Source organism: Ailuropoda melanoleuca, chromosome 11, assembly GCF_002007445.2.
Source record: "Ailuropoda melanoleuca isolate Jingjing chromosome 11, ASM200744v2, whole genome shotgun sequence".
Taxonomy (NCBI): domain Eukaryota; kingdom Metazoa; phylum Chordata; class Mammalia; order Carnivora; family Ursidae; genus Ailuropoda; species Ailuropoda melanoleuca.
This window is the reverse complement of record NC_048228.1, coordinates 14,437,050-14,455,409: the sequence shown is the minus strand read 5'-3', so window position 1 is coordinate 14,455,409 and position 18,360 is coordinate 14,437,050. Positions and strand designations below refer to the sequence as shown.

Genomic DNA, 18,360 nt, shown 5'->3' with positions numbered 1-18,360 from the left:
CACAGGTATTAATCCAAGAGAAATGAATATATGTCCACAGAAAGATTTGTACAAGAGTATTTATGGAAGCTTTATTCATAATAGCCAAAATCTGGAAAGAGCTCAGACGTCCATCAGTAAAAGTCTAGATAAACTAGTATGTCCACATAATCAAATACCATTTAGCAATAAAAAAAGAGCAAACTACTAATGCATGTTGACAACACTCTAAAACATTATGCTTATGATAGAAACCTTACCCAGGAGAGTGCATACTCTGGAAGTCTACTTATATGAGGACCTAGAATAAGCAGAACAAATCTGGAGTGGGGGGGACAGAACAATGGTTGCCAGGGAAAGAAGGCTGATAGAAGGGGGATGAAATACTTCTAAGGATGACTGTAACATTTTTCATCTTTTTTTTTTTAAAGATTTTATTTATTTATTTGACAGAGAGAGACATAGCCAATGAGACAGGGAACACAAGCAGGGGTAGTGGGAGAGGAGAAGCAGGCTCCCAGCAAAGGAGCCTGATGTGGGGCTCGATCCCAGAACGGTGGGATCATGCCCTGGGCCGAAGGCAGATGCTTAACGACTGAGCCACCCAGGCGCCCCTGTAACATTTTTCATCTTGAGAGAGGTTAGGGTTACACAGGTGTATCCATTAGTCAAAATTCAGTGAGTGATTATTTAAGATATGTGCATTTTATTGTAAATCAATTTTGACTCAAAAGGAAAAATAATCTGTAAGAAAATATTGAACTCTCATTAATAATATGCATGCTGGAGTATTTAGGGGGCAGTGTACTAATTAATGTCCACAATTTACTTTGAAATGCATAAAAAAAGACGGATTGATGGACAGATGAATCAGCAGGTGATAAAAACAAGTATAGTTAAATGTTAATGGTAGAATCTAGGTGTTCACCATAAAATTCTTTTAAATTTTCTGTATGCTTGAAAATTTTCATAATAAAATGTTGAAAAATAGTAAAAATTACTTCTAGCTATTATTTGAAACATACACACATTATATTTAGCATGGATCTGTCATTACACATTGGTCTACCTTATCCTTATTAAGCACAGTGATTCTAAAGAGGATCTTATGGACATTAATATTAAATTTCTGGGACCATCATATAAGAGACCATACTTAAGTAAATACTGAATGTACTACTTCATTTTGTTTTTAAGATTTTATTTATTTGACAGAGAGAGACAGCGAGAGAGGGAACACAAGCAGGGGGAGTGTGAGAGGGAGAAGCAGGCTTCCCGCCGAGCAGGGAGCCCGATGCGGGGCTCGATCCCAGGACCCTGGGATCATGACCTGAACAGAAGGCAGACACTTAACAGCTGAGCCACCCAGGCGCCCCTGAATGTACTTCTTGATTTACAAATGAGACCATATTGCATGTAAGACTGGTTTCTAGGAACAGCCTCTTCTATGCCCATTCTACCCCAGTTCACTCTACCCCCCAAAGAGAAGGCAGCATTCTGCCACACTATAAGGAGAATGAGTGGACATCTCAACGGGTAAGAAAGCCACTGTCCACATGCACACTGCCTCTCTTCCATTTCCTCCTTCTCTAAGGTGATGTAAAGCAGACCCCTCATCCCCTTCCCCATGCCACTCTACTGCCCATATCAGCTGGCATGGCTAGCCCACAAAAGGGGACAAATCTGTTCTCTTGTGCAGACAATTTGCCTTTTGCTTAGGTGCTGTTACGTGATCATTAGATTGGCCAATCTCAAAGGGTCATTACAGCCAAGCTGAGGTTTAATTTGGGAAGAGAATCTGGTTGGAGCAAAAGGAATCCAGGGCTCAGTATAGCTTACTGGACTATTGCAATGGGATTATGGTCAAAGCTCCAGCCAGAATTAAAGCTTTCCTCACCTATTTGACTAGCTCTACTACAGTACCTTGTGTCTCTGTGTGTATTGGGAATCCACCATTCAGGGCACGAAAAGAAGGAATGGCAGCCGTGTTGGGAGGAATGTCTCAATCAACATCTATTAACACCACCCTAATATCAGAAATTTAAAATAAACACCACTTCTTATCTTTTTGCCCGATGAATCATACACTGGGTACATCTTTCCAAGTCAAAGCATACGCTTTCTAATTATACTGACTCTAAGAGTTTATGAGCACCTTGGCCCCGTGACTATTAAAGCAGCTATAGTAAGACCACGGGCCTTAGGTTCTGTTAGCTTCCTTCATCAGAACACCTAGATGTTGGGGCCCATAACTAGGTATAAAGGTCACATGAGAAGTCTTAGTATTTGTCGTTGTGACATTCCATATTTCCTGAATATGCATATTGTCACAAAAGACCCAAAAGTGACCCTGTCCTTTACTGTTTGTTATACAGGTTGTCAAAAAACATAGCTTGTCAGATTTTGGTCTTCCTAGTGAATTGAATGATTAGATGTTTCTGCATTATATAAATATTCTCCAGTTTTCCATTTATAGTACAGAATAATGCATAAGAAAACAATGATGAAAAAAGAATTTTGGAATTGCTAAATTATTGAATTGCTATTTTTTTAAGATTTTAAGTAATCTCCACACCCAACGTGGGGCTCGAACTCACAACCCCGAAATCAAGTCACATGTTCCACCAACTCAGCCAACAAGGCACCCCTTGAATAGCTCTTTTTATCATACTTACCTCGTTTGAAGGAATTGTGGCAAAGGGTTTGATGACAGCAGCTAATGGAATCTGAGCTTGCTTGGCCATATCTGACGTACATGGGAAACAGTATGTTGTGCAACGAATGTATCGAGGACTAGCATTGCCTGAAATGTTCAAAGGAACACACTTAAAATTTGCTGAGGAAAAAAAATCTGCCCTATAATATTTAAATATTTATAATTCTAGATAACACAATGTCTTATTTGTATCACTTTCTTCATGATTTCTAAAAAGAGTAGTATTACGCAATGCTACAATCTATGTTTATATTTATTGAATGTCTGCTAAGTTTTAGACACTATCCTAATTGCTTCCGTGTACAGCTTATGTTCTGACAGAAGATACAAACAATAACTATTAAACCCAATAAATAAATAAATTACATAGGTCATTAGAAGGTGATAAATGCTATGAAAAAACATATCTGGTTAAGGGGTAGTGGGAGGCAGACTGCAACTTTAAGCAGTGACAGAGTAGGCCTTATTGAAAAGGTAACATTTAGGCAGACTCCCAGGAAGTGAGGCACTGACCCAGGCAGGTGTCTGGGGGTAGGCATGTCTGGCCTGGTGGAGGAGTCACAGGAGGCCTGTGTGGCTAGAATGGAGCCCATGTTGGGCACAGCAGCTGGTGAGGAGTTCAGAGAAGTAACAAAGGTTGTGCAGCAACCAGAGGAGAAATGGTGGTGGCAGGGACCAGCCTGAGTAGAGTTACTGACAAGTGGCCATATTCTGGACATATTTTGGAAGTACACTGAGTGTTGATGGGAGCGATGTATGAGATGTGAAGACAGAAGGTGGGAAAGAAAGAGAAGATTGAGAATAGCTCCAAAGTTTTTGCCCTAAGGTACCAGAAGCATGAGGTTGCCACCAATTGACAAGAGAAAAGCTGCAGGAAGGGAAGGGGTGTGTTAATGGGTATGTGGGCAGAGATCAGAAATCTGGCTTTGGACACATCCACTTTGGGAACTCTGCTAAGCAATCCAACAGTGAAGCTGAGTAAACAACTAGATATCTGAGTCGGCACCAGGCTGAAGATATGCATTTGGGAAAACAAACTAAAGCCATGAAACTACCTTGAAACCACCAACAGAATAATTGTGGCCAGAGAGGATGACCAAGAACTACGCGCTGGGTCCTCTAACCTAAAGAAGTCAGAGGAAAAGGAGAAGCCAGTTAAAGGAGAGAGAAGGAAAACTACATCAAGGAAAAGCATGATCATCCATGCCAGGTGGTACTACTACATCAGCAAGACCGCTGGGTTTACGTGCCATTTGCAATGACGTGGATGCAGCTAGACAGCATTACGCCTAGCAGAATAAGTCAGTCCAGTCAGTCCAAGACAAATAACCAGTCAAATGTGGAATTTAAGAAACAAAACAAATGAGCAAAGGGGGAAAAAAAAGAGAGAGAGGCAAACCAAGAAACAGACTTTTAACTATAGAGAACAAACTGACTGCTACCAGAGGGGAGGCGGGCAGGGGGATGGGTGGAATAGGGGGTGGGGATTAAGGAGTGCACTTTCTGGGATGTGCACCGGGTGTTGTACGGAACTGTTGAATCACTATATTGTACACCTGAAACTAATATAATAGTGTAGTGTTAACTAACTAGACTTTAAATAAAAACTTAAAAAAAAAAAAAAAGACCACTGGATTTAACAACACGGACCCAGAAGAAAGAGTTTTGGTGGAATAAGGCCTCGGGTGGGAAGCCTGCCTACAGTGAGTTTGAGAGAGAAAGTAAGGAGAGGAATTGGCAATAATCCTTTCCAATTTTGTTGCCTAGGGGAGGAGCAAAGAAAAGAAGGGTAGCTGGTAAGGAAAATAGGTCAAAAAGTTTTTTTTATTGTTTAAGATAGGAGAGTGTAAAAAGAGAGACACTGATGACATAAGAAAAGGGGGGAGACTTATTATAGCAATATACAAGAGTAGTGCACTGCAGGGGAGGCTAGCTTCTGACTGGAGCACAGATCATTCCCTCTCGGCCAAGAGCAGAAAGGCAGAGCACAGCACAGGTGCGCACTAGGGCGGGGGTTGATATGGTGGGGAGAATCTGTAGCAGCTCTCTTCTGACTGCACGATTTTCTCAGAGAGGACGACATATGAGCAGCTAAAAGAAAAACTGGGAGAGGAGGTATTGCATATTTCAGGAAGGAATGTGAAACAGTTACTAATAAGAACGGAAAAGTGAAAGGACTTGGGGAAGGAGAGTGTGCTGGAAAGCACATGGTTCTGAGTGCACAGGGGCGGGCACTGCGGCCTGGCTAGGAGCCTTTCTCTGGCCAGGTTTTGCTGCACGGGTGGGCCCAGAATGAGTGGAAAGTTGGACCTATGAAAGCCGAGTTTCTTCTGTTCAGCTCTAACCTATTATTGCCAGATTTTACTTTTTAGGACCGGCTAGAAATCTGGGTTTTTACATAAGATATTCCAATTTTACCTAATGGCAACTACTTCAAATAGAAACAAAACAAAATATTGTGCATGACAAATTATTACGACTGCAGGCTGAATCCAGTTGTTGTTGGTACCACATTTCTGCTGTTGTCTCTCAGAGCCTCTCCAGCAGAGCCCAAAACTAGATTCATAACCATGACAGTAACTGCCAGTGTATTAGGCATCATCCTAAGATCGTTACATGTGAATTCATTTTAGTCTCAACCATTGCCCTATGAAATCGATACCCTTAAGACCCCATTTACAGAGGAGAAAACTGAGACATCAGGAGGTTAAGTGACTTGCCAAAGGTTAAGGGGTTAGTAAATGACAAAAGTGATATTAAAACCTACCAAAATTCTTTACTATATCCCAGATAAGTTTGTCTCTAGTTATGAAGGATGAGTAATTAGGATCAATCCTTTTGCCCATGGGCAATGATGGGACATTTTTTTATTATTATTTATTATGCAATATAATCACATAAATACTTGAAAAAACTAAACTACCAGACAGCTTCTGGGAGCAGGAAAACATTAGAGACAGGTAGACTGGTCATTACTGTTAGAGTCCAGGTAAATACTAACATGGGGTAAAAACAAGAGTTTTGGCAGCAGAAATAAAAGAAAAAGAAATATCAGGTAATAAATATAAATATGCTTGAACCCCTATTATTGTTAAACATTTCACATAACTTAGACAAAAAAAACTTAGACAAGATCTTCCTCATTACATATGAATGAACTCATAAAAGTGACTAAACAAATTTTGGTTTCAGTAAGATAATGAACGCAAAGATAAAAGTTTTAAAAAGCCATTGAGAATTTGCTTGGGGCACCTGGGTGGCTCAACTGGTTAAGCATCTGACTTGACTTCAACTCAGGTCTCAGGGTCCTGAAATCAAGCCCCAAGTTGAGATCCATCCTCAGTGTAGAGTCTGCTTGTCCCTCTCCCTTCCCCCACTCATGCTCGCTTTCTCTCTCAAATAAATAAATAAATAAATAAATAAAATCTTTTTAAAAAGGCATTGAGAATTTGTTTTTATAAACAGGTATACAGAAGTGGGGCATGAAATATATGGCTACAGTAGATAATTTAGCAATCTCAGTAATTAAGATTCAAAATTTTTTGTGATGCTTAACAAAGAGTATTATGGGATAATCTAACTGGAAAATATTCAATAAATTAGTCACTCAACTAATACTTATGAAGCTAAGCCTCTGTTAGAGGCTTAGGGGCAAAGACAAGCGAAGCCTCTGGCTTCAAGGTCTGGTAGGAGAGAGTGATACTAGAAGCAGATAACTGTAAAATGGCATGGTAAGTATCAGAGAGGAACAAATTCATTACGAAGTAGCCCAGGGAGGCAATGAGTCTGCCACATGGATCAGAGGTGACCACACAAAGTATGTGGTGCTTGAACAGGGTCTTGTAGGATAGGTAGCAACACAGAATCAAGGGACAAGTTGAGTCTTAAATTAGATCCTGTAACCAAAGAAACAATATATATAATTTTGTAGACAAAGAAAACAATATTTTTTAAGTAGGTGTTCTACTTTATTTTTTAAGATTTTATTTATTTATCCATGAGAGACAGAGACAGAGACAGAGAGGGAGAGGCAGGCTCCCTGCAGAGCAAGGAGCCCAATGCGGGGCTTGATCCCAGGACCCTGAGATCATGACCTGAGGCAAAAGCAAAGGCTTAACCGACTGAGCCACCCAGGCGCCTGGTGTTTTTCTTTATTGGAGCCACTCCTAACTAGCCGTGTAGTTTTGGGCAAGTCACTTAGGCTCCTTGGACCTTATGGCCCTCACATCTGTAAAGTGGGAGAGCTGAGCAAATGCAGGCCAAGGCTCCTTCTGCCTCTATATTTTCCTTATGTCTGTGAATTTCTGCACATGTCTGAGATTTGGGCTACATCCTAAGAAATTCACTAGTAGTATCAGCTGACTAACCAGGCCAGCCAGACAAAGGGGCTTCACAGCAAAGGGATGTGATTGGGACAATTTCAGGGCTCCATGGCAGGTAGCTCTCTCTCCCTGCCAAGGGCTGGGCTGGACTGTAGGATAAATGATGATCATCTGGACCTTGCCAACTCACTGGTCCTTCCTTCTCTTCCTGAGCCTTCCTTGTTCTCTTTCCTTAAATCTGCCCTATGATCCAGTAATTCCACTTCTAGGGATATACCCAAAAGAACTGAAAGCAGGGACTCAAACAGATACATGTACACCAATGTTCACAGCAGCTACATGGCTGCAATGGCTATTCATAACAGCAAAATGTTCTTCAACAGATGAATGGATAAACTGTGTGCGTGTGTATAAATACTATCCAGCCTTAAAAAAGAATGAAATCCTGATACATTCTACACCATGTAAAATACACCTTGAAAATATTATGCCAAGTGAAATAAGCCAGACACAAAAAGACAAATATTGTATGATTCCACTTACACGGGGTACCTAGAATAGGCAAATTCACAGAGACTGAAAATAGAGGATAAAGGGGCTGCAGGGAATGGAGGAATAGGGAGTTACTGTTTAATGGATACAGAGTTTCAGTGTAGAATGATAAAAAAGTTCAGGAAATAAATAATAATGATTTCATCAGGCTGTGTTTTCATTTGCCTAAGGAATGGAATAATTACATAGTCCTGGAAAGAGCAAACCTGAGCAAGGACAGATATATTAAACTAGCAGCACACATAGGATAGCAAGTAGAAATAGAGCTCATTCTTTCCCCATCCCAATTCAAAATTGGAAAAACAGAACTCACATGTTAAAGAACTACTCAAAAAAAATATCATTGAACCAGGTACTTTGATTTCTCAAGTGTTCAACCCCCTACTGCTCTACTCATGCTCTCTTCGCCAGGTTTCTAATGTAGTAAATAAATTAAACCAAAGTAGGGCATGTGCTAACTCAAGCCCTAAATTAAAATAATTATCTTAAACTGGTATATTGAACTCTATGTCACCACACATTCTCTAGACTCTACAAGCAGAAAATAGAATTCAGTTGATAATACATTCTCAGTACTTGAGTGATCGATGGCAAATTGGTCCCCGTTATCACCTGTAAAGAGGCTCCCTGTCAAAGACAGCATTACTGAAGGGTGTCAGTGTACTTGCTTTTAAAAAATGGTGAAAACTTTTAAAACCTCAATGAAAAATATTATTGACAATAAATACCTTGGTCTTGTATCACACAATCTGTAGTGACCAGGGGAGGAACCTGGCCTCTGGTATTGGTGGCATAAACTTGTCCCCCTCTGGTGGCTCTGTCATTCTCGATCACCTGAATCTGACATAAGATATCAAGAACAAGTTAAAGTAAGTTAAGACTCTTCTAAACATCCCCTCTCTCTCCCTCTCTTTCATTATTCACACACACACACACACACACACACACACAAATAGGCATTTTCTAAATCCTTTTAGCTCATTTCAGACCAAATTCTCACTAAGAGTCTACTTTTGAAACTTTCAGAATTTTAGAGCAGCAGGTGTTGAATTCTGTTCTGTAATACTCTGAGCTCTGACCCTTCAGAAAACTTCATTTTTATTCAGTTTATTTATTGGGACCATGGATAAGCCTTAAAAAAAAAGATTCTGGTAGAAAAAGAAATTGAAAATAGCTTTTAAAGAAAATATCTTTTGTAGGTAAAGGAAAATACACAAAGCTAAAAATCATTAAATTCAGAAGAAATGATGTACAATATAACCTAAAACACCTTAACTCTTCTCTTTAAATCCCTCTTGATCCTCAATTTGCCTTTCAAGTTCTTCCACCTCACCCCTGCTCCATGAGACAGTAAAAAACAAAGAATATAGTGTTCCCACATGGAAGATGCCAATTGTATAGAAATCAGAAGGAAAAAAGTCCCTAAGTTTTGTCATCTAATTGGAAACACTTCATATTTCTCTACTAAAATATTTATTGGTGAATAATATAGCGATAAAAATTTGTCCTACTGCTATATTTGTCTAGGGATGAAAATAATAAGCAAAATCTAGTAGTATGGAGTTAAGAAGAAAACAAAAGGGCACCCTAATACTCATCTTCCTCTTTCTCTTTATCTCTTCCCTGCCTTCACTACTTTTGCCATGGAATAAAAGAGACAAGAGACAAGGGGGTAAGAAAAAAAAATGTAAAAAGAGGGGGGAAAAAAAAAGACAGAGAGAGAGAGAAATGAGCAAGTGCCCAGAATACACTACACAACTTTGGAGGATATGTAGTTTTTTATATTCCTAAAGGAACTATTAATTTGAAAAATGTCCTCCCTCAAACTCTGGAATGTTACCTTCTCCATTTTGCCCTCCCATCTCAACCAATCCAGGCCTATCTGGCACTGATATCATTGGTTTTATGACATATCAGAGATGGATTTAACCTGCCTTTTAATCCACACATTTCTGTTTTTCTAATTTCATAGGATTTGAATTCTTATTAAAGACGTAGAATGCACTCCAAACATAACTACTGTAAGATACAGATAAGACCAGTGGCTACCATGGACAGAGACAAGAAGCAAACTGAAAAATCAAACCACTGCTATTACATCCTATATTTTTACCCGAAGGTTAATCTGGTTCCTTCAAAATTGAAGAACTTTTTTATATAATCAACATTTAGGGTAATCACTCCAACCAAGGAAGTGTCAAATATGAAACCAAATTAAAAGCCATAATAATCTATATATTGAATATGGTTTCCAATCTTCAATACACTATATTTCCTAAAAATTTATTTTTAAATTAGTCATTTGCAACTTACAAACCATAGCCTCCAAAGAAACAATGTTATATGTGGTCTTTATATTTCCAAACTAATTCACATCTTGCTGAAATACTATAAAGGGAGTAAGAAATATTAAAACACCTCTAGTAATTTTTAAAAATATATTATAGGTTTTCAAGTTTTTAAAATTTACCTCAAACACATGTTCTCAAAAACTGACTTGGAGAGTTAAAAATACACAGAAATTTCAACAGAGATTTTGACTATGACTTGGTACATACAGGATTTCGATTTGATGACAGGGACTCTTGATGATGCCAACGCTATCTCAAAGCATACAGATTTCTTCTTCCTTCAGAAGATCTGCCTCTAGAGTTACTTTTACACTTGTCTGCTATGAATAGAGTATTATGCGATCATAAAATAAAATCAGGAAAGAAAAAAAAGAATGATTCTCTTGAGATAAATGAACAAGAAGAGTAAGGGAGGAGCACGTTAAGGAGATGTGTGCACACATCTGCTTTAAGGCAGGTTGCTTAAAGCAGAATTATCTGAGCTTCAGGGTGGTAAAACGGAGGGGATAGGAAGAGCTCCATTTCTGAATGGTCCACCTGCAGATACAGAAAGGGAGTGAGGAAGAGTTTCAATAGTGATATCAGATTTTTCACTCTCAAAATGTGTATAATACCACCCCCAAAAAGGTTAGAGTGAGCACTTAGCTCAGGACTGGCATGTAACAGGAGTTCAATAAACATGATTTTACAGCTTTCTTTCCAGAAGGAAGAAATTATTTAGTCAGTTAAAGCATGCCACTTTGATAATAGGAACATAAACAGCCTCCAACTGGCATTGCTATTTTAATTACTTTTATGATAAAAATAACACTGGACTGATTTATATGTGTGCATTTTAAGGGTCTTGGATGAATCACAGCAATATTGCTTATTGGTTTTGTTGTTAACCCTCACTCCTTCATTCATTCAACAAATACGTGAATGTATTACTACGTACCAGACTACTGGAGACACGAGAGTGAACAAAACCAAATCCTTGACCTCATGGAGCTGACATTATGGTATGGAGGGCAGGCAATCAATAAATGTATAAATAAGATACATCTATGTCAAGTAATAATAAGTACTGTGGATATGGAGTGGTATGTATAAGGGTACCAGGGAGACTAGGGATGAATGAGGACAGGAAGGAAATGAGGATGTGAGCCATGCCCTCCATATATCTAGGCAGAGGAAATATCAAGTGCAAAGGTCCTGAGGCAAGAGTACACTTAGCATGTTTAAGGAATAATAAGGAGGCTGATGTGGCTGAAGCAAAGTGATGGAGACCGAGTCAGAGGGCTGAGTGTGTGTGAATGATGGGAGGCATGGCAGGGCCAGGGGTGGCAAATAATGTAGGCTCTCACAGGCTACTGTAAGAACTGGTTTTCAACTAGCGGAGTATCGGAGGGTTTTGTTCTGAGTCGCAGCATGAGTTGACTTAAAATTTGAATGGATAGTCCCGGCTGCTGTGTGCAGGTTGCCAGACCAGGGAAACAGGAGGGTCTTACAATAATCAAGGTGGATAGATGGTTGTGGCTTGGACCAGGATGAGCACACAGGGCAGGACCAGGACCAATAGAATTAGCTAAAGGACAATGTGAAAGAAAGAAGGAAACAAGGATGACTCCAGGATTTGGGGCCTGAGGAACTGGAAGAATGGGGTTAGAATCTAGATTTTAGGGAAACATCTTGACTAGGAATATCTGCATCTTCATTGAAAGCCATGACAATGGATGGGATCACCTACAGCAGTGCCTCTTAGTGTGGCTACGAATCATCTGGAGAGCTTGTTAAAACACAGATTCCGTGGCCCCACCCCTAAATATTCTGACTCTGTAGGTCTGGGGTGGAGCCTACAAACATGAATTTCTAGTGAGCTCCCAGCTGATGCTGATGGTGCCATCCTGGGAGCAGCACACTTTGTGGACTGTTGATCTACAAAGTAAACGTCAATAGAGAAAGGGACAGGTCCAAAGACTAAGCTTTGGGACACTTCTAACACCAAGGAGGTCAGAGAGACAAGGTGAAACCAACAAAGGTAGTAAGAAAGACATAAGCAGAGATGTAGATAAGTGATGGTATTCCAGAAACCAAAAGAAAAAGTGTTTTGCGAAACAAGCAGATGTGTCAAATTGCTGCTGGTCTGTTGAGGTAGATGAGATCTGAGAATTGACCATTAGATCTGTTAAAGAGATGTCACTGGCAACCTCGACAAGCATAGTGAAAAATTGAAGTTTATCTTCAAACAAGTATAGATGATGCAGGAGAGAGGAGATGTGATGGCTAATTAAAATATGTCCACATGGCTAAGCTGTGGTACCCAGTTTTTGGTCAAACACCAGTCTAGATGTTGCTGGGAAAGTATTTTTTAAATATGTTTGACATTTAATCAGTGGACTCTGAATAAAGTAGACCCTACAGTAAAAATTCCGTTAATTGTGACAAAAATAGTGCTGGAGAGATTAATGGTGAACCTGGAGGCAAAAACTTCAGAGAACAAAGTGGAACGACCGAGAGGGTCTGTAGATGTTAGAGAGAAACAAAGAAACAAGAAGTGAAAATGATGAATTCAATGTAAAAATATTATATTCCTTTAACTAGAATAACAAAATAATATTAAGCCATAAAAATAATGGCTGGTAATATAATTATCAATAAAGGCACTAAGAGTTACTAAAACTTAATTTTTAACATGTTATAGGATACTTTATGAGAAACCTTCAGATTTATATTCAAATAAACACAGAATAAGTGGGTAGATCACAAAAATAACCAAAATCCTCTACCCTTTCTGTGCCTTTTTCAAGGACTTTGCAGCTCCTCCCATCAAGAGGCAGAGTCTTATCTTTCTACTCGGGGACCCTGGGGGAGATCTTGTGACTTGCTTTGGCTGAGAGAATGTCACAGAAGTGGCAATGTTTTAGTTCCAAGTCACGGCTCAAGAAGCCTTGCAGATTCCGACTTTCCCTCTTAGATCTCTGCCACAGCCAAGTGAACAAACCCAGGCTAGCCTGCTCGGTGACATGGCCCAATCATTCCCAGCTAACAGATAGGTAACCAAATACCAGACACATGAATGACACCATCTGTAGTGGGCTTGGTGGTGCCTCTTCCCCAGAGATATGTCCATGTTCTAATCCCTACAATCTGTGACTATTACTTTACACAGTAAGAGTACTGATCAAAAGTCTTGAAAGAAGGCATTCAGCCTGGACTAACTGGGTGGGCCCTGAATGGAATCATGTGTAACTTCATAATAGAGAGGCAGAAGGACTTTGAAATAGATTCCCAGAGGAGAAGACACAGAGAAGAGGAAGAGGCAATGTGATGACCCAAGCAGAGATCAGAGTCAGGTAGCCACAAGTCAAAAATCGCTGCAGCCACCAGAAGTTGGAGGAGACAAGGACTAGATTCCCCTATAGAGCCTTTCAAGGGAGCACAGCCCTGCCAACACATTGATTTCAGACTTCTGGCCTCCAGGAACATAAGAGAATAAACTCCTATTGTGTTAAATCACCCAGTTTGTGGTAATTTGGTACAGCAGCCACAGAGAATTTATATACCATCCTAGACCATTCAGGCTCCAGCCGAACCTCCAGCTGACCCCAAATGCACAAGCAAGCCCAAACCAAATCCACTGAGCCTGCCCCAGATTAGCAGAACTGCCCAAAGGACCCACTGACTCATGAGGACTAATAAACAGTGGCTATAAGTTACTAAATTTGGTGGTGGTTTGTTACACAGCAAAAGCTAGCTAATACAGCAGCTCTTTGGACTATCTCTTAACATTTTCTACTCATGCTTGTAGAACCACTTCAAAGACCTAGGTTAACTGTGTCAATTTCATTATTATTCCAAAAGGACTATATATCTCTGCTCATATAGGAGTATATATACTCCTCTCTGAAGCAGGAGAATATATCCCTGCCCGATCGACCCGGGCTTTGTCATGACTTGCTTTGGCTGAGGGCACGTGAGTGGCTGTGACATGTAACACATCTGAGTGAAAACTTTAAGAACTATTGCACCTTTGGCCAGTTCTCTTTTCTCCCTTTCTCATGATAACACGTCCCAAATACAGGTTACACCTTCACGCCGGCATCTGGAATGATAAGGGCACATACAGCAGCACCTAAAGCCAAATGCACCTGCTCCAGACGATATATAATCTGTCATAAATAAATCTTCATGGATGTAAGCAAATTGGAGGATTGTGTGTTATGCAGAAGAACCTCAAAAAAGCTGACTGATACAGTTACTAAAGAGAAATCTTCCAAAGAAAATCACTTAACGGAGAAGAATTAAGTTATAGTTCTAATTTTATACGAAATAATTTTTTTAATTAGGCAAAATGTAAAATACGTTGTGCTTTCACTTTCTGTGGGTATCTTACCCTTATTGAAAAGCATCCTTTATTTATTTAAACTAGCATGTTTGTATATTCTACTACTTACTCACCCAACAAATCAAGAAATACTGCTAATATAGGCTAATATAAACATTAATAGTACTGCCAAGTTTATGTGATACGAAAAAAAATCTGCATAGGCTTTCTGTCATGGAGACCCCTGATATGCCATAACCTAGCCTCTATATCCCCATACATAGAAAGAAGAAAGCCTCTATGTGATGGGTATTGTACTTCAACAATAAAGGACAGGATAAATGCTAACAAACTGAAGAGCTTCTGAGACAGTGAATGAAGAATAGTCCTTTGTGAGGGAGACGATGGGAGTGAGAGGAAACGCTTACTGGGCTGGGGATCGAGTCAGGATCCAGCTTCTTCTGGAGCTGTGGTGGACCAGCCATCTGTGCAGGACCTCCAGGGAAGCCTCCCGGGTAGGAGAGCTGCCCACCTGCCATCTGGGGACCATAGTTGGCTGCTTGGAAAAAAATTTTAAAAAGAAATGACTAGAACCCAAAGTCCTAGATGTAGAGCTCACTGACAATATTACGCCATTCAGTCAAGTATGCTGCATTTTTTCATCTTATTATATAAGGCAGAGAGTTAAGTGTGACTATCTGATTCCCCTTTTCTTTGCACTTGCCACACTATTCTAAAACCAGCTTTCCTTAAGAGTAAGTGATGGACGCTTAGTAACCTAGAAAAACGCTGATTTCCTAAGTAACCCAAGACCTTCCCCGAGCCCTGCCTGCCTTACCTTGCTGCGGCGAATATCCAGTGCCCAAGGTCTGTCCTGGAAGAAGCGGGGGCTGGTACTGGGCATTCAGAGGAGCAGGCCCAGGGAGCCCGTCCTGCCTGTGCATTGATGGAGGTAAGGGCGAGGCACCAGGGCCATTTAGTGCGGTGGTGGGTGGTGGTGGGAGCACCTGAGATCCAGGCTGCATAATGGATGGCTGCGGAGGTTGAGAAGGACCCTGGAACAAAGGCGCTGACGGAGAGCCAGGGGGCCCCTGGCCAGGGGGAGCCATGCCCGAACCTGTGCGAGAAAGAAGACCAGACCACTAAACATTGCATTTCTCAACACTCTAAATTCTACAAAGTACACACAGGGACACTTTCTTTCCTGATATAAAATAAGAAGGCATTCTTACAAAACAAACTTTTTTTTTTTTTGCCACAAGATGAACCTTCATTCAGAAAGTTATACAAATGCTATTTGGGGCATTTTATAAAATGGAATAATTTTTAAAGGTAAAAAGCAATATTTATAATTTTGGTGAGATAATTAATAGGATAAATTTTAACTCAGTTGCATTAACTTTACATGATACATGTCAGTAGTTAAGAAACTGTATCTGGTACAAAATCTAGAAAATCATATAGAGGAAAATGTTATATAACAAGCATTATTCAGGTAACTTACACATTCAATAAATTATTTTGAGGCCTGTGCTTCACTTGCTCAAATAGATCTCAGAACTAGGTAGAAATAACAAGGGAGAAGAGATGGGCCACTAACATGCTTTCTAATCATATGGGAAATAGTTGCAAAACCAGACTATTCTTTCTATCTCTATGTGAAATTTATTTGCTTCGTTGGAGACTTACCCATCTTGAAATCAGTAAAAGACAGGAAATAGAAGGTTTTGGTTTTTTTACAGATATTTCAAAAAAACTACTTAAAGTAATGGAAACATTCTTCATCAAGATAAATAGCTGACTATGCTGTTCCTAGAGTGAAGATTCCTTTGGCCCTTAGAATATACAGCATTTCTATTGATACAAATCTCAGTACTGTAACTGTTTTCTCTCCTATTATTCTCTTTTCTCCCTCAAACATCTGAGCTTCCATTCTTTTCATGATGTAAATACAGAATCAAAGCACATTGTGAAACAATGAGTACTATATTTTTTATTTTAGGGCCCCATTATAAACAACACAAAGTTAAAACTATCACATTTCTCAAAATAATTTCAGTGTTCTAATGCTTATTTGTGAAGTCAGCATTTTTTTGTTTGTTTTTTCATTGTTCTAATATTGACCATTAGGTAAGCTGAGGGTCTTTCCATTATTTTGAAATAAATGGCAGCATAATCAGGAAAAAAATTAATTATAGCCGTACATAATACAGATGATTTACATAAAAATGTCTACAAAACCACTTCAATATGGTGTGCGAGAGTTACACCTTTTTTTTTTAGTTATGTCTATTTTAAAAATGGAAAAAACCATCTTCAATAAAAATACTCATGAAATAGGTGGTCAGCAAACACTCATAATGAAACTGTTACCATAGCTGTTAACGTGCATAGCACTGAGCTGATGGCCCAGTTGGGCGATGGATGAAGTGGATGCAGGACTTGGATAAGATGATGGTGTAGATGGTGAGTACGGTGCATAGGAGGACACTGCACTGTTGACAGGTGGAGGACCTGGAAATCTAAGAGAGAAAAAAGGATGCTAAACAATATCATAGTTTCATATGCAAATGATATACAACAAAAACACTAATAACTTGTTAAATTAAGTAAGCCCATCTAGTGGGCACCCAGGAAATGACTGATATTTTATCCTACGTCTTTAATTCTTATTAATGTGAGCTCAAAATGAATCATGTAGCATCATCTCATAACTATGCTCACAAGCTCAACATGTGAAGAAACTTAGCAAAAAATTCCTAATGTAAACACAGAACCAGATTTGGAAATCAAGTTGGGAAGCTGAGTCCACCACAGGCTTATCTATAACAGGGTTAATGATTAATAGAACAGAACCAAGAAAAATAAAATGCTTTGTGGTTGTATCTTTATGATCATTCTCCTTTTTCCTACCCAGCTTTTAAAATAAAACATCACCTGCATTATAATTTCAGTGCCCTGCAAAACAGTACTTGAAAGTGAACAACTCAGTAAAAAGTTCTGAAATCATTCATTCTTTTTCATCTAAAGATTCCATCATGCTTTACCTTTAATTTAGCTTGAACTTACTGTATATTTATTTTTCCTTATTTTGAATGAAACAGTGACTACCATAGAATAGAAACAGTGTTCCTATTGTAGTTAATCTGCAGAATGAAGTTAAAGCTTTCCCTTCAAGTTACATTACGCTTCTAATTAATAAAAATGAAATTTTCCCAGATGGTATACTCTGCATTCAATTTCTCCATAAACTGGGAACTATGTCCCCAGTGGCACATGCTTTTGCCTTCCATCTTTCACTGCCACTTGAGAGGTTAGGAGCAGAGCCTGAGAGGGGCCAGTGGTTTGCCTGAAGTCCCACAACTTAATGTGTGACAAAACCAGGACTAGCCTCTTCTCAGGTCTTAAATGAGTACACTTTCCAAAACATCACACTAATTTTTTGTCATTTTCTCCATTTTTCTTAAATTGAATGATTACTATAAACAAAACTTAAAATTAACCTTCAAACCATTATGCTGTATGGTATTAAGCATATTTCAGAATGATGATACCCCAAACTTTGAGTTAAATGAATGATCAAATGTTTTTTCGATGGAAAAGTACAAGCTATCCTATAGCAGATACTTGGTTATAAAGGGTTATAAAGTTAGAATGAATAACATTTTAACCCAAACAATACTGCTTAGCAAAGCTGGTGATTTCCTCTCCTGTCAAAAATTGACAAAAGACCAACACAGTTACACTAAACATCTTTTAAGTAATTTTTGGAACAAAAACGAACAAAGTGAGAAAACATAAAAGTTAACATTTCACAGAAGTTTTGTTTATATCTCTTACTTACTAATGACACTAGGAATAAGAAAGGCAAGGCAAAATATAACTCTAGTTTTAATTGACATATTTAAAATACTGTTGGTCACTTAGAAATGATTTCAAGAATTGTGTTAATGTTATGTTTTATAAATTAATTGTTTCATAAAAACATCATTTCTTTTTTTAAGAAATGATACTTCTGCCTTTTTAAAAAAGTCACGGGAGATAGATACATGCAATAATTACAAACAGGCAGAATGTACATGGTCTATAAGAATACAGTAATGGGTTTAGCATGAGGCAGTGTTACAGGGTTTG

The 18,360-nt window shown here is 39.0% G+C and overlaps 1 protein-coding gene across 3 annotated transcripts in view; it reads right to left on the bottom strand.

Moving 5' to 3' along the window:
* Nucleotides 1–18,360, bottom strand: part of SEC24D (SEC24 homolog D, COPII coat complex component) — a 107,366-nt gene that overhangs the window by 73,002 nt on the left and 16,004 nt on the right. For 2 of the 3 annotated variants that reach the window (XM_019798919.2, XM_034671300.1), the window contains exons 4-8: nucleotides 16,600–16,748; nucleotides 15,065–15,343; nucleotides 14,655–14,785; nucleotides 8,298–8,409; nucleotides 2,655–2,782 (exon numbers count right to left, since the gene is read on the bottom strand). In XM_019798919.2, coding sequence (XP_019654478.2) covers nucleotides 2,655–2,782; nucleotides 8,298–8,409; nucleotides 14,655–14,785; nucleotides 15,065–15,343; nucleotides 16,600–16,748 — 799 coding nt within the window. The remainder of the gene's footprint in view (nucleotides 1–2,654; nucleotides 2,783–8,297; nucleotides 8,410–14,654; nucleotides 14,786–15,064; nucleotides 15,344–16,599; nucleotides 16,749–18,360) is intronic. The other variant, XM_019798920.2, reaches the window with a different exon arrangement.